The following is a 14,923-nucleotide window of genomic DNA, read 5'->3' on the forward strand; positions in this document are numbered from 1 at the left end:
GGCTCCCTATCAACTGATGTGGAAAGATCACCAGGATATACTGTTAAATGAAAAAAAAAGCAACGTACGTAAATATATATGGTTTCTTTTGTAGAAGAAAAGAAGGAGTAGTGGGAGCAGCACTTCTCAATGTCTGGCACACAGCAGTGCTGAGATTGGAATGTCTATCTTTCTATAGTTTTTAAAGCTGAATATATCCATGTGGATATATTAACCATAAAAAAAAAAAAAAACCCTCTTATGACACAGACCCCTGCTTCCTGTCCTAGGCTGTGCTCCTATGGGCCCCACAATGCCTCCTGCTGGCCCAGCAGACACAGGGCTATGGCTCTCACCCATCTGTAAGAAGTCACCCATCTGTAAGAAGTAAATAAACGACATGGTCACAATGCAATGCCTTTATAAGAGGAAGTTTTATTGTTAATTATTTACCTTAATATTTTCAGAAAGAGGAACAGATAAGCTCAATCCAACATGATTGGCAGTTGGCAAAATCTAGTGAAGCAAGTGTTCTGATTGCTAAGGATTTAATTTGGGTGCTTTTAATACTTAACCATCTTTAACACTTCAAACATAATCCAGAAGAAATGCATCATCTCCCTCCCTTTCACTTTAATACCCCACCTACCTCACTTTAATATGGAAATATCTTCATTAAATAGGATCCCCAGAGGAACAAGTTCCCTGGAGTATAGCCATGAGGACAGTGCACAAAAAGGAAAACTCAAAATAAAACTCTGTATGATAATTTACTAGTCTAAGGAAACAAAACCTTCCAATATATTAAGAAATAAATCCAGTTACAAATGCACTAACAGGTCTACGTGAAGAGGTCTGGTAACTGAAAATGGCCGGCTATTTACAAGATACACAAGCAGGAGCGGCGCACCCAGCCCAGCACTGGCCCTCAGAAGCCAAAAGTGTTCTCTCCACTGTAGGCCACATACAAGAATCCGTCTTCATCTTTTTCCTTCTCGTAAAGCTGTCCCATAGTTAGGCTTGAAAGAGAAAAACAAAAAACAACATTGAAAATTGGGTTTGGTCACTGAGTCTACCCACAAGGTGCCGGGAGCAAGTCGTTTGAAGATAAGGGACGTGACTACTAAAACAAGCTGCCTGGGGCGTCTGGGTGGCTCCGTAGGTTAAGCATCTGTGCTGACAGCTCAGAGCCTGGAGCCTGTTTCGGATTCTGTGTCTCCCTCTCTCTCTCTCCCCTCCCCCACTCACGTGCACGCGCAAGCGCGCGTGCGCGCTCTCTCTCTCTCTCTCTCTCTCTCTCTCTCTCTCCCCCCTCCCCCACTCGCGCTGTCTCTCTCCGTGTCTCTAAAAAATAAATACACATTTAAAATTAAAAAAAAAAATAAAAACTAGCTGTTCTACCGTACTTTTGGTGGTAGACAAGAAAAGTAATTGAAATCTTAGCACTGTCGTGTGCCGACAATCCAGCTTTACAGAAGGGAAATGGAGCCAGGATAAATTAGGCCTCTGGCGATCAGTAGACAAGACTAGAATCAAATGTCCATTCTCCTGCCCTGAAGCAAGGCCATTTAACCCACCCTTACACCAAGTTATTCCTTCAGAGGCCAGCTCTGGTTAGTACTTGAATGCTTTCTGGATGCCGAGGGCAAGACAAAAAAACTAAGCAAAATTAAGAGCCTAAGCAGCCCATCCCTGTGTGGGTGGAGGGCCAAGGTAAAGAAGTGTACAAGGAGCGTGCTTCTCCTTCAGGCTTATTTGAAGATGTATCATTTGTACCTAACGTAAGTACAAGTGGGTTCATTCTTGTAGACGCTCCCCCACCAAAAACCCTGTGCCCCAGAGATCGGCATCAGTGCCATCAAAGAGAAGTTATTTTCCTCACACGTAATGCAGAAAGTTCTCAGAATATATCTGGAATCCAGAGAAACTCTGCCCAACCTTCCAAAGAACCCTCCAGAAATAGGTATTGTTTAAACATGTGTGGGTGGGAAAACTGGTTTTCCCTAAGCCATAAAACAGACTGCAGTACAGGAGACCTAATCTAGTTCTCTGCCATGAAACTGAGCTGTACCGGCTCCAGGGTAAGACTAGTAACACAGGGAACCCCAGGCGAGCTCTGGCCACGTGACTGTTCTATGAGAGCCGAGGAGGAGGCACAGACATATGCTAAACATCAGTGTGACCACACGCGTGGGGTCAACCAGAACCAGCAGTAAGATACCAGTCTGAGAGCCAGCTGAAGACATCAGAGGTCACTAGCTGGACAGGTCACAATAGGTGCTCACATGCAGGATTCAGTAAAACTGAGGCAGGGGGGTGGGAGATGGAGGGGTCCAAGGCCTCAAGCTGGTGAAACAATCACAGCCCCACCCTGCTGCTGTGTTCCTAGCAGGCCTCATGGGAACATGAGGCCCTCCATAGAAACAGGGATACAGGCCACATTTTTATAAAGGGGAATTTTTCCTTTTCTCTTCTTCCTGCCCAATTGCAAGGTTAGCCAGGTTGGCTGTGTGGGCAGATGAGAATTCTTAAGTAACAAGTGGGGGTGGATAGGTATGAATACAAAGGACCTGTCACCAGCATCTGGTAAACAGCGCTCCCTGTGAGGACCTCCTAACCTGGACTCCACAGAAAAACTTCCTGGAATGGCCCTATCCATTAGTGCTATTTCTGCCATGATAGAAATGTCCTGTATTTTTGCCGTCCCATACAGTAGCCGCTGGCTACATTCAGCACTTGAAATAAGGCTCCCTGAATTGGGATGTGCTGTAAGTGTAAAACATACACACGATTTCAAGACCTGATATGAAAAAAAGGATGTACAAATCGCAATTTTTATTACTTGCTGAAATGACATTTTAGATATACTAGATAAATAAAGTATATTGTTAAAATTAATTTCACCTGTTTCTCTTTAAATGTACTGGAACATTTTAAATTACATTTGTAATTTAATTTGCACATGCCATTTCTAGACAGCACTGACCTGGAACATGTGAGGACTTGAGGGACGGTGGGTAGAGACAGGAACCCCATCCTGGGGACCCCTAGAGTGTTGGGCCTCAACCTCAGCTACACAACAGAATCTCCGGGGAGCTTTAAAACCTCTCCCTGCCCAAGCCCCACCCCAGACCAATTAAATCAGAATCTCTGGAGGTTGGAGCCAGGCATCAGTATGTTTTAAAATGCCCAAGATGATTCCAGGTGCAGCTAGGTTGAGAACCGGTCTCTCTGCCAGAGGAAGACACATGCTAGTCTTTGCCTGTTTGAGATGCTCATCTTTAAGAGCCATGTGATCTGGGACTGGAGTAAGGAGCCAGCAGCTAGCAAAAGGCTTGACATGGAGCTCAGTCTCTCAGGAAGATTCTTACCCTGGTGGTTGGGAATGCCCTGAGGAACCCTGCTTTTCTCTGAGACTCCTTAGAATGAGGCCACAGGGAAAACAGCTACAGTTATTGCCACAGGACTCTTAGCCCCACGTCATCCTAGTATCCAGGATGACCATGACGAGCACCTGTCCTCCCCTCTCCCCACCACCAGTACCAGAGGGATTTAGAGGCAGAGGTCAAAGACACTGTGTGCAGTTCAAAGGCGGCCACCCCTTGATGCCAATGTCAAGTCTGGCTCCATCTGAACACTAAGTGTGCTCTTTTCCTAGCAAGTTAGCAGCCCTAGTGCGATGGCTCTAAATCCCACTTCTGAGTAAGAAACACTCGAGGAGCTCATAAATACCAGCGGCCAACCCCTGACTCTGCCTAATATGAACAATGACCACCGGAGCCACGCTGTCTAAGGCAGGCTCTGAGACTGAACGCGGAGGCCCATCATCATGCGGCTCTCGTTCCTTCCTGCTTTTAGATTCCATCATCATCTAAGTAAAACCTGCATTTATAAATCTCTCTAACCAGTGCCCCGGCAGCTATAGAGGGTGATCATAAAACTCCTAATTATAATAGCACTTACGTGCCAAGCACTGTTCTAAGTGTGTTTATATTAACTCTTTTTTTTTTTAATTTTTTTTTTTTAACATTTATTTATTTTTGAGACAGAGAGAGAGAGAGCAAGAACGGGATGGGTCAGAGAGAGAGGGAGACACAGAATCTGAAACAGGCTCCAGGCTCCGAGCTGTCAGCACAGAGCCCGATGCAGGGCTCAAACCCACGAACTGCGAGATCGTGACCTGAGCTGAAGTTGGATGCTTAGCCGACTGAGCCACCCAGGCGCCCCTATATTAACTCTTTTTATCCTCACAACAATCTTATGAGGCGGCCTAAGTTTAGAAATAATAAAAGTGAGCCACAGAGAAGTTAAGTGACTCACCCCAGATCACACAGCTAGGACACACTCTTACCACTGAGCTGGGCTGCCTCCAAGTGCATACACAGATCCGTTCCACTGGCCAAACGGCAGCATCCCGTAGCTCCCGCAGAGGTCTCCCTGAGAAAAGCGCCTCTCACACACACAAACGTGCATACAAAATCACTGGCACTCTAGTTCAAGTGCCCATCTGGATTCAGTAGGTCGGAGTGGGGCCTGAGATTCTACGTTTGTAACAGCTTCCCAGGTAAGGCCGCCACTGCCAGCCTCTGCGTCACACAGAGCTCCCTCCTTCAGATCCTGTAACGTGACAACTGTTGTGCCTGGTTGACTGCAAGATTCCTCTCCCTGCCCCGCGTGGAAACTTTCTCTGTCACGCAGCCTCGTGTGGAAACTTTATTTAGGTGGCAGCAGCACTGGGTCCTTATACTCAGGACACCCCTTGGGCAGAAACTTGGAAACTCAACCTGGGAGCTGAACACTCCATTCAGCAGCCTGTGAGCGAATGCCCGGTTTCGAGGTATCGCTGAGCGCCAAGAAAGAAGACTGACACATCCGTACGGTATGATTTCAAAATAGCACTTACGGAATCGGGTGACACACATACAAAGTCAGAATAATTTGGCCTGGTGCCCCAGAGAGCCAGGCCACAAACAGTTTAAATTTTAAGTCCATTAAAAAAAAGAGTTAAATGGAAGTCAGCGAGATAAAACAGCAGGAAGCTGGCACATCAGTTTAGGACAAGTTCCACAAGCCTCTGAGAAGATGCGCTTCCCTCTCAGAGGTCACAGAGCCCAAGCCACACAGCGCTGGGCAGGCTGCCGCCAGAATGCCCGGAGGATCCTCACACGCATGCGCCCGTGAGGCCAAGCCGCACAGACCTGCTGAATGGCCTGATCACTTACGAGCAACACTGCAACTCCAAGGCCTCCTGCCTAAGTCACTGGCTGGGGAAGACACCCACAGATGACCTCCAGTCCCTGACACTAAAGCACACCGCTGTGGCATCAACTATTACATACATGCACCCAACCCAGAAGGGTACTGCTGAGTACCAGAAGCACTGCCACCTTCCAAACTCTTGAGTCTGACCAGGAAAGAAATGGAAAAAGCCAGTGGCAGATTGTAAGTCACGAAGCCAATCTAAGTAAGGTATGGTGATACCCTCAAGTACTGTCACCCACCCCTCCATTCAGAGTCACACAGATCCAGACAAATGAGCCTTTCATAACGGCACCTTTCAGAAGGATCCACATCCAGAAATAGCTGAGCTGCTGAGGGCAAACATTAGATTTAAGCTACTCAAGAGCCTCTGCGCTGGAGGAGGCTGACCTAGAACTGTGTGGGTGCCTGATCCCTGCAGAACCTCCCCCAAGGGGCAAGGGCCAACCAAGGGCAGCTCATGAAGGCTGTGGGATCCAGCTTGACTCATGAACCGGCTGGACTGATGGGCACACACCTGGTCACCCATCTGCTTTGGAGCCCACGTGCTTCCACCGGACCTGGATTTCTCTCTTTCCCAGCAGGGGAGGGCAGATGGGGTGAGGTGGGAGGACAGTGGCCACTGCTATGGACCCTGGAAAGGCAACCACCTCAAAGTGAAAGTTAATTTGGCCATGAAGGTTCCCTGACATTCTACAACATAAAAATTAACTACTGGCTATTCCTTTGATCACATTTTTCTCTGATATAAATCCCATTACTTCTGGAATGAATCCTGTTCTTGAATAAGTATTTACCTAGAAATGATCAAAAGTGCTTAAGTACATTTCTAAATAAAGGATGAATGCACTGTAAGATCTCACAACTTCCCTTTACTTAGTATCTCTTTAAGATCAAAAAGCAACTAAGCACCACAATCTTAAACACAGGTTTCCAAAGGTAACATTCCTAAATTATAACATCTTAGAGATATTTTATTTAATAATATACTACTGTTTCTATTTTAAACAGGGATTAAGAAGACTCTGTGTTCTAAACAAAGACCAAAAGGTAGGTGCCACTGCCAGGTCTGGGCTTCCCTGTAAGGCCATGACTGGGAAGCGTGTATGGATATCCTTTGAGTTCTGTCTGCATCAAGGCACAATTCTCCTTCCGTTTCTGGCCTGATTCTGAATGCAGGCACATAGGCAGAGAATTTAACTTTCCAATGCTAAATGGGAAAAAGGAGTGGCGATCCTACCGCCTCTGCCCTGCTTTTTAAAAAAATGGAGAACTCAAAGAATTTAGCAAGTAAAACTCTCAGGGACTTGCCTTGGTCTCTATTTCTAGAATCAATATTTAATACTAACTACTCTAAACAATGACCACATTTTTACGACCACAATTTTTAGCTGTGTTATAGAACGCTCTCCCAAAGTTCCACTCGAAGGCAAGAATGACTGAAGTTGCTTCTGCTCCACCTCTCGCTCGCTCCACCAGTGACCCTCACGCAGATCTGTCATGGACAGGGCAGGGCTCCTGCAGGCCTGGACTCCTCCCTTCCCGACTATTCCTCTAGCCGCTCTTGGAAGCATGCAAGCTCCGGCAGAAGGTTAAGGGAGGCCCCACACTTCCTAAGGAGGCTGGAAGGAGCTGAGGAAGAAGCTGCTGCTCGGGTGCCTCAAGGAGGAGATGGCAAAGCTGAGTCACACATGGGCTTCAGGGGGAGACCCTGTGACAGTTTTGTGTGTGCTACCATCAGGTGATTACCGTCAGCATAAAGCCCAATGATGTCACATACCTCTTTTGTTTAGAAACAATTTTTTTTTTTTGAGTTTATTTATTTATTTTGAGAGAGAGAGTGCAAGTGAGGGAGGGGCAGAGACTGAGGGAGAGAGAGAGAATCCCAAGTAGGCTCTGCCCTGTCAGCGCAGAGCCCAAAGCGGGGCTTGAACTTATGAACCATGAGATGATAACCAGAGCTGAAATCAAGAGCCGGGGGCTCAACCGACTGAGCCACCCAGGCGCCCCGAAGAACAATTTTTCTTAATAAAACCCCCCAGCAAATAACTGCTGCATTAAGCCTGAAGCAGAAAGCCTTTAACTGGGGCCACAGGCCTAGACAGAGGAAGCCTGGTTAGTGACTCTCTAAAATCGGGACTTGGGTCACTGCTGCATCATCTGCTTTAGGGCAGATTGTTATCAGGTTGGAAAGGCAAATGGGACTTGGAGAGAAAATGAAGCAGCCTCTGCTGCCCTGAGAATCACTCTTCATTTCCAATTCTATTTATATCTCAGGGATAATGGAGGGAGGGGGCAGTTGCTAATCTGTAGCCATTTTAATTGCTAGATTAACATGGAGCCCTCAGAGTAACAGTGTCTCCAGAAGCCTACTTCATTTCCTTCCAGAAATATCAGAGGATCAGAATCGAGTAAAATAAATTCAGTGCCACAGGTCTTAGTCGCCTACTTCCTCCACCTAAGAAGCCACCTCCAGGAAGGAGGAAACACAGGGTCACTAAAGCTCTACAGAAGCTGCAGGTGGTATGAGTAAAGATTTACCTCCCCCACAGCCTTAAGGGAAGCTGAGTATGACCACAGAGGCCGAGGGCTTCCGCCCCTGATGAAAAGTACACCCAGCACCGCAGTGCCTAGAGGCCTGGGAAGAGAGGCTGGAAGAGCCCCACCAGGTGGCAAGACCACCTCTGCCAACACCACAGCTTCCCGAACTATAGCTGCGGGAGACCCACAGCACCCAGCAGGCAGGGCTCGGCCTACCTTCTCAGGCAGGACACCGGCCTCACTGAAGAACCTTTCATTTCTCCCCTATCCTGCTTCTCTGCCAAACACAGGAAATGGAGGCAGTGGAGGTTGGGAAAGCAAAAATCAGATCAACAAGTAGCCAGACCTCTCTGCTTTTCATAGGAAGAGGAATGGGGTTTGGCTTAGGCCTTTTCTGGACCTTCCAAGGATTTTCAAAGGAAACATACTTTGGCCACACTGGGCTAGTTCCCAGGGCTTCTGAAAGCCTTAGCTTTTAGAAGTGCTACTTTCGGGGGGTAACAAATGAGACTTAGTTTGGGTCGCCAAGATGACATGTAGCCAGGGAACCCACGCTCGGGAGAGGGACTAGCATCTGGCTCAGGGTCTAGAAGTACTCAGCCAGTAATGGGAAAGGACTGACCAGGAATTTAGAATGAGTCCATTTTCTTCTTTCCATAGGCAACTAAAGCTAGGCAGTCAACTACACAGAAGAAGGGAATCGTAATGCCCCTGCCTTGATTCAGGTCCCAAGTTATCCCAAAGAACGCTTCCAGGCAGCCCAAGAGCTGGAGCGAGGGGGCGGTTACTCTGTCAGTGAAAGCAGGTGTGACGAGGGAGGTAGAAGTCTGTAAAGAGACCACGGAGCCTTTTGCTGGACAGCAGCCATTTTAGCATACCTGAGGATCAGGCAGCTACACACTCTGACTCTGACAGTGGCACCGAAATAAGTCTGGAGAGCAAGCAGCAGGGTGATTAACTGAAGCTGAGCCTCAGGAGGGCCCACAAGCTCCCAGTGGAGAATGCCAGGACTTATTTCATGGATCATTTGAAGAAAATCTCATTTTAGGCTTCAGTTCTACTGATGGCTTAAGCCTAAGTGAGTCCTCAACTGTGTTAAAGGATTCGTGAGGGTCTGAGGCTGCATTTCTTTATTATTATTATTATTATTATTATTATTATTATTTTAAGTCCAACCTTGTTCTGTTTTCTTAACCCAAAGGACATTCCATGTACTGCAGCTCTTTCTTATTTTCCTTGAACTCCTCATGTCACGGAGCACAAAATCCAGATTTCCAGTCAGGACATTTACAAGTTTTCTGACCTTCAAAGTTCTGAGTTCTGTAAGCAGCTAAGCAGATAGCCAATGCCAGTAAACACTTCTTACCTGGACTGTGGGACTGTCTTATCCACAAACAGGAAGATTGCCTTTTCAGAAGGAAGCTGGATCCTTTTCCTGATGATCCACATGAACTGAGCCACAGTGATGTCAGATGGAACCAGATACTTCCGTTTGTCAATGTCAACAATCTGAGAGCCTGAGACTTTTTCCACAATCACCTGGGAAAACAAAGAGAGGTCAGGATTGGGTTTCTAAAGCGAGGCTCTGGCCCTGCACTGCTCTAGCCTTGCCCTGTCAGGGAGCTGATGAATAGTATGTGGGAAAGAGTGGGTGGGAAACTGTACAACACTGGAAAACATGCCCTTGATTTAATAAACCACAAACTCTTAACTCTGGAGGTTAAGAACTGATATAAATGTGTGACAGGCAAACAGTAAGTGCTTTTCTGTGGTCAATTATATTTATCATCCTGGATCTCAGCATGCATGAGAGAAACAAAGCCCTTACTTGAAAGCTTTTCCACATTTTGTCTGAGTAGACCTGAGAATATCTGCTGAGAGTTTCATCTATAGCCAGTTACTGCAGGACCTCAGAATGGGTCTGCCTTCACACTACAGGGGAAGTATGATCCCAAGGAACACAGGAAACAGGAACGGAGAGACTAATGGGAGTGAGTGGCAATCCCAGCCGGCCAAGAACCAAGCTCCTCATTTGGCCTGTTCCTACTCTCCCTGAACTAGGTTTCAAATGTGTCCCTCCTAACCCCTCCCTCAAAGTAGCTATTCAAAGTGCTACAGTAACAGACATGCATGTCCTTTAAAACTCAGTAAGGATTACAGAAACTTTATCTCCTACCACAGAAGAAATATAGGAACGTATTTATTACTGATTAAGGAGAAACCAGGGAAGAAGGGGTTCTCAGATGCTTTTAAGATTTTTTGGTCAGGAAAGGATGACCGGGTCAAAGTGAAGAAAGGCAGCTAGAAGGCAGGTAAAGACGGAGGCTCAAAGTTAAAGATGAGTGTCCTGCGACTAAAGTACCGCTTCGAAGACCAAAGTGACAGTCTTCCCCCATCACTGTTCCCAAAAGTGGCAGTGACCTGTTGCCCTGTCCTAGAACATCGTTCCTTACATAATTGGCGAGGGAGCCCAGAGGCTGCAGGCAGCTCCCTGGCCTAGATCGGGAGATTCAGCACTGAGTCGCCCTGAACAGCACCAATTCAAGACCCTCACGTCTGGGCCCCGGAAGGCCCCTAACCCAGTCTGGCCTGTCTGCTACTATAACTGGGACTGGAACCTCAACTTGTCAACTGTTGAATGGCCCGGGGCCCTGTCACTAGTCCTAGACGACGGGGTGACAGCGAGGTGAGGGGGCGGGGAGTGCACTCACCGGAACCCGGTCGGGATATTTCGCTCGGATCTTCGCAGATTCCACACATCTGTGTTCTGTGGGAGACACACACCGGACTGACGGTCGCGCCCGCCCGTGGGCCGGTTCCCGGGCCCCCGGCCCTCCTCCCCCAGCGACCTGCGTACGCCCGGGGCCCTTGTTCCGGCGTCCCGGCGGCCTCGGTCCTCCGTACCGAGCCACCCGGAAAAAGGGCAAAAGGCGGCACAAGGTCCGTGGGCAGCCGCCGGGGGCACCGGAGCCTCAGCGACCCGAGTCCGAGCGCGGCCTCCGCCCCGCCCGGCCAAGCCCAACCCAAGGCGACCCGAGTGGGGGAGGGGGCCCACCCGCCGCCCCGACCCCCACCCCCCGCCTCTGACGGAGCCCTTACCCAGCGAGTGGTCCTCCTTGAACATCCACTTCATGGCGGCGGCGGGGAAGGGATGCAGCCGGCTCTCGGAGCCGCGGAGCTCAGCGCACCAACCACAACAACAACGACGGCAGCGGCAGCAGCAGCGGCGACTACACGGCAGGCGGGACTTCCGGCTGCCGGAGCCTAGCAACCGGCTGGGGGCGGGGCTTCCGGCGCTCCTAGCCAGGAAGGCAGCCTGCGAGCTGGGCCACACTCAAGGAGGCGGGGCAGGAGATGGCTCCGCGAGGGGCTACCGGGGGAAGTGGGATGACGACGGTGGCTACAGGACCGTGTTTGAGGGGTTTTGGTGACTGGGAAGGAATTGATGTCGGGAGCTGGTAACAGGAGTGGGGTCTCGGTGGCCGTTCGTAACGGGAAGAGGAGTTTGGGGGTCTGGCCGATAGAACAGGGCTCTTATAGAGGACTTTTCATGAGGGAAGTCTCATTGATGACAAGGGGAGGGATTTTGGCGGTGTGAATGCCAGAAGAAGAGTCTCTGGTGGTTGGTGACGGCGAGGGGAGTCTGTTTAGGGCATTGACAGTCTGGGAGTATTGTTTGGTAACAGGTTAGGGGCTCCATACAGGGAGTGTGACTAGTTTGAGGGGATTGGGTGAGGAGAGGTACTGATGACAAGCTGCGGGTTCAATATTAGAGACAGCCATACTAGGTTGTCATGGACCAAGAAGTGGAATTTAAAGAAATTCCATTTCCTTCCTTTATTCATGAATAAATGAGTAAACATTTAAGAAAAGGTATCACAATTATGCATTTGAAGGTAACATCGCACTGATCACAAACAGACCCCTGAACGTTAACTGCAGAGGAGTTAGAGGTGATTGTCAGGCTGGGAGAATTCCCCTGAGGGTTGGTCATAAGACAGGTTTCTATGGCAGTTCAGCAATCACAGCCTAGACTGTGTGTATGTGTGTGTGTGTCACCTGCCTGAGCATATGCCTGGAGGTTCTCCAGTGATGTCATTCCTTTCTTGCTAGCAGAGTCATCAGGACTGTCTGCTCAGGGTCAACATCTGTTTATGAGCTGATGAATATTAATAAGAATATTCATTTAATTGGGCACATGATCCTTGCCATGTGCTTGTGATTCTGATGCATCTGAAAGGCTTGTATGTTTGAATATTGTCATTCAGCATTTCCTGCAGTTGTAATTCCTGATGGGTGCTGTGGAATCTAGCTTCATTCTAGAAGTATTTTGGTTATTTAAAGATTGAATGTCTGAGCAACCAAAATAGATTTTTGTTTGCTTGTTTTCTTCTAATGAAGTGAAAAATCCTTTGAATTTCATACCTAGAAATTATTACTGTTGCAAACAGGAGCACTGTTCTAGGTGTTAGGGAAAAGCAGTGAACAGAACAGACAACACTTCTTGCTCCCATGGAGTTTGCATTCTCATGGGACAAGACAAAAAATAAATGTGTCAGGTAATGGTAGGTGCTGTTTAGAAAATAAAGAAGGGTTGCTGACAAGAGTGATGGTAGAATAGAATGCTAAATAGGTGAAGTGGTTGGCATATTCTAGCAACAGGAAGGAAGCCCTTGTGGCTGGAGCTGACTAAACAAGGGGGAGTGTGTTAGAAAATGAGATCAAAGAGATCTATAACAAAACTGTGTTGAGCTTTGAATTCCTCGTGAAGAATTTTGGATCTTATTTAGAACGAAATGGGAAGCCAATGGAGGGGGGGCGCCTGGGGGTGACTGAGTCGGTTAAGGGTCTGACTTCGGCTCTTGTCATTATCTCACAGTTCGTGAGTGTGAGCCCTGCGTTGGGTTCTGTGCTGACAGCTCAGAGCCTGGCGCCTGCTTCGGATTCTGTGTCTCTCTCTCTGCCCCTCCCCCGCTCATGCTCTCTCTCTGTCTCTCTATCAAATGAACATTAAAAACAAAAATTTTTTTAACTTAAAAAAAAGTCAGTGGAGGTTTTTTTAGCAGAGGTGTGACATGTTATGGCTTTCCTTTTGAAGTGATCAGGCTAGCTTCTTTGTAGACTGTAAGAGGTTGAGAATGGCAGCCAGGGGAACAGATAAGGCTATGGTGATAATCCAGGTAGAAGACGATGTTGGCCTAAACCAAGATGGTGTCTGTGGAGGTGGTGGAAAGCAGTTGTATTCTAGATATATTTTGAAGGTACAGCTGACACAATTGATGATAGATTGGATATGAAGTGTGAGGGAAAGCCAAAGTCAAGCACTTTGCAAGGATGGAATTGCCATTTACTGAAATAGGGTGGAGCCAGCTTTGGAGGGGGGGTACATGAGAATCAAGGTTTGGTTCTGGCTGTATTGAGTCTGAGATGCCCAAGAGACACATCCAAGTGCAGTTGTGGAGTAGGTGAATAGATCAATGAGTCTCTGAAATTCAAGAGAAAAGTATTTCAAGTTATTGAACTGGATGAGATCAGCTAGAGGGTAAGTGAAAAAAAAGTGAAAATACCTATTTTACAAATAGAATTAAACACTGAGGAATGAAGGTGGATGTTCACCATCTGATAATCAGGGAATCAGTGGAGGGGTTAGAAATTAGACTGAAGGGCGCCTGGGTGGCTCAGTCAGTTGAGCATCTGACTTTGGCTCAGGTCATGATCTCACAGTCCGTGATTTCAAGCCCCACGTCGGGCTCTGTGCTAACAGCTCAGAGCCTGGAGCCTGCTTCGGATTCTGTGTCTCCCTCTCTCTCTGCCCCCTGCCCTGCTCACACTCTGTCTCTGTCTCTCAAAAAGTGAATAAACGTTAAAAAAAAATTAAGAAATTAGACTGAAGACCCCTGTTTCCTTTTACAGAGCAGGTCATTGTGTTCTAATCCAAGGCCTGCGTATACCATGTTGCACCTGGAAGACCTTAGTGTTTATTCTTGAGGGAAAGATGCCATCACTCACCAACTTACAGGCATGTAACTTGATGGTCTCACTAATGTGCACTTTCTCTCTTTTAGTTTACCTACTTTCTTGATAATGTCCTTTTCCAATTCACTATTCTAATTGGCTTCTTCGATCTGCCCTGATGATATACATCACCTTCTTTACCTATCAGGCCATTATACTTAGCTTACTGAATGTTCTGAAAATACTGAATGCTTTCATTGAGGGGGTGACAAGTTGAAAAGGTGAGTCAAAAGAAAAAATAGGATAAGGAAAATGTGCAATTACATATTAAAAGACATATAAAACATGCAGAATAAATGGCAAATATTGGAGAGGTATGTGAACATGAATGTTGAGAGATGGCTAATGCCATGGAGGCCAACACAAAACCAAGTGAGGTTTATCAAGAAAGACTTCACAGAGAATGTGAATCTTATGTTTCAGAGAGAAGGGTACATTTTCCAAAGAGTAAACTTCCCTTAATAGATAGAAACAAAGGCTGGGTTGGAAGAGGAAATTGGGAAGCAATATAGATAAATACTGGTGAAAGGAATGTTGGAAAGCCTTGAAGCAAACATTTAGGCATTTGAAACTTTTTCAAGATAACCCTGAATGAGAGCTTCTAGAAAAGATTAGAACATGGTCAAAATGTGTAGTTTTAAGAGGACAACTTTCTTTGTCCTTAAGGTAAAGTGTATGAAACATGAGACAATTAGGGAAATGGAAACTGAGAACTCCGGTCTCACTTACAAATATATGAAAATGGCACATTATACACAGACCTTGAGCATTTTTAAAAACTCACATTCCTTAAACCACAAAAACTAGCTTCTTCAAATCATGGAATCAAAGAGTAAATATTTGTATCCATTATGATTTTTTTTTTAATTTTTTAATGTTTGTTTATTTTTTAGAGAGATAGAGCATGAGCAGGGGAGGGGCAGAGAGCGAGGGAGACACAGAATCCAAAGCAGGCTCCAGGCTCTGAACTCTCACCACAGAGCCTGAGATGGGACTGGAACTCACAAGCCGTGAGATCATGACCTGAGCTGAAGTCGGTTGCTTAACCGACTGAGCCACCCAGGCGCCCCTTGTATCCATTATTATTAAATACCTTTGCAAAGCTCATGGCATCCCAGGGGAGGTACTT

The 14,923-nt window shown here is 47.0% G+C and overlaps 1 protein-coding gene across 2 annotated transcripts; it reads right to left on the reverse strand.

Annotated features, from left to right (window-relative positions):
• Positions 1-394: 394 nt before the first annotated feature.
• GABARAPL2 (GABA type A receptor associated protein like 2) lies at positions 395-11,013 on the reverse strand. Of its 2 annotated transcripts, XM_030297698.1 has the most exons (5): positions 10,879-11,013; positions 10,491-10,546; positions 9,146-9,318; positions 5,756-5,872; positions 395-998 (listed from the first exon to the last, which is right to left on the reverse strand). In XM_030297698.1, the coding sequence occupies exons 1-5, from the start codon at positions 10,910-10,912 to the stop codon at positions 908-910; spliced, it is 471 nt and encodes a 156-aa protein (XP_030153558.1). In that variant the 5' UTR covers positions 10,913-11,013; the 3' UTR covers positions 395-907. The 2 variants fall into 2 exon arrangements, with proteins under 2 accessions (XP_030153558.1, XP_030153559.1); XM_030297699.2 differs by lacking the exon at positions 5,756-5,872 and having other exon boundaries at positions 10,879-11,012.
• Positions 11,014-14,923: the final 3,910 nt, after the last annotated feature.

Source organism: Lynx canadensis, chromosome E2, assembly GCF_007474595.2.
Source record: "Lynx canadensis isolate LIC74 chromosome E2, mLynCan4.pri.v2, whole genome shotgun sequence".
In the NCBI taxonomy this organism is placed as follows: Eukaryota; Metazoa; Chordata; class Mammalia; order Carnivora; family Felidae; genus Lynx; species Lynx canadensis.

Excerpts from the sequence above, each read along its gene's own strand:
- GABARAPL2 (XM_030297698.1), bottom strand. The coding sequence starts at position 10,912 with ATGAAGTGGATGTTCAAGGAGGACCACTCGCTGG. Across the intron at positions 5,873-9,145 it reads AAGACAGTCCCACAGTCCAG|GGTCCATAGCAGTGGCCACT; the intron begins GTAAGAAGTGTT and ends TTGCCTTTCCAG. Across the intron at positions 999-5,755 it reads CAAAGCAGATGGGTGACCAG|CCTAACTATGGGACAGCTTT; the intron begins GTGTGTGCCCAT and ends TTCTCTTTCAAG.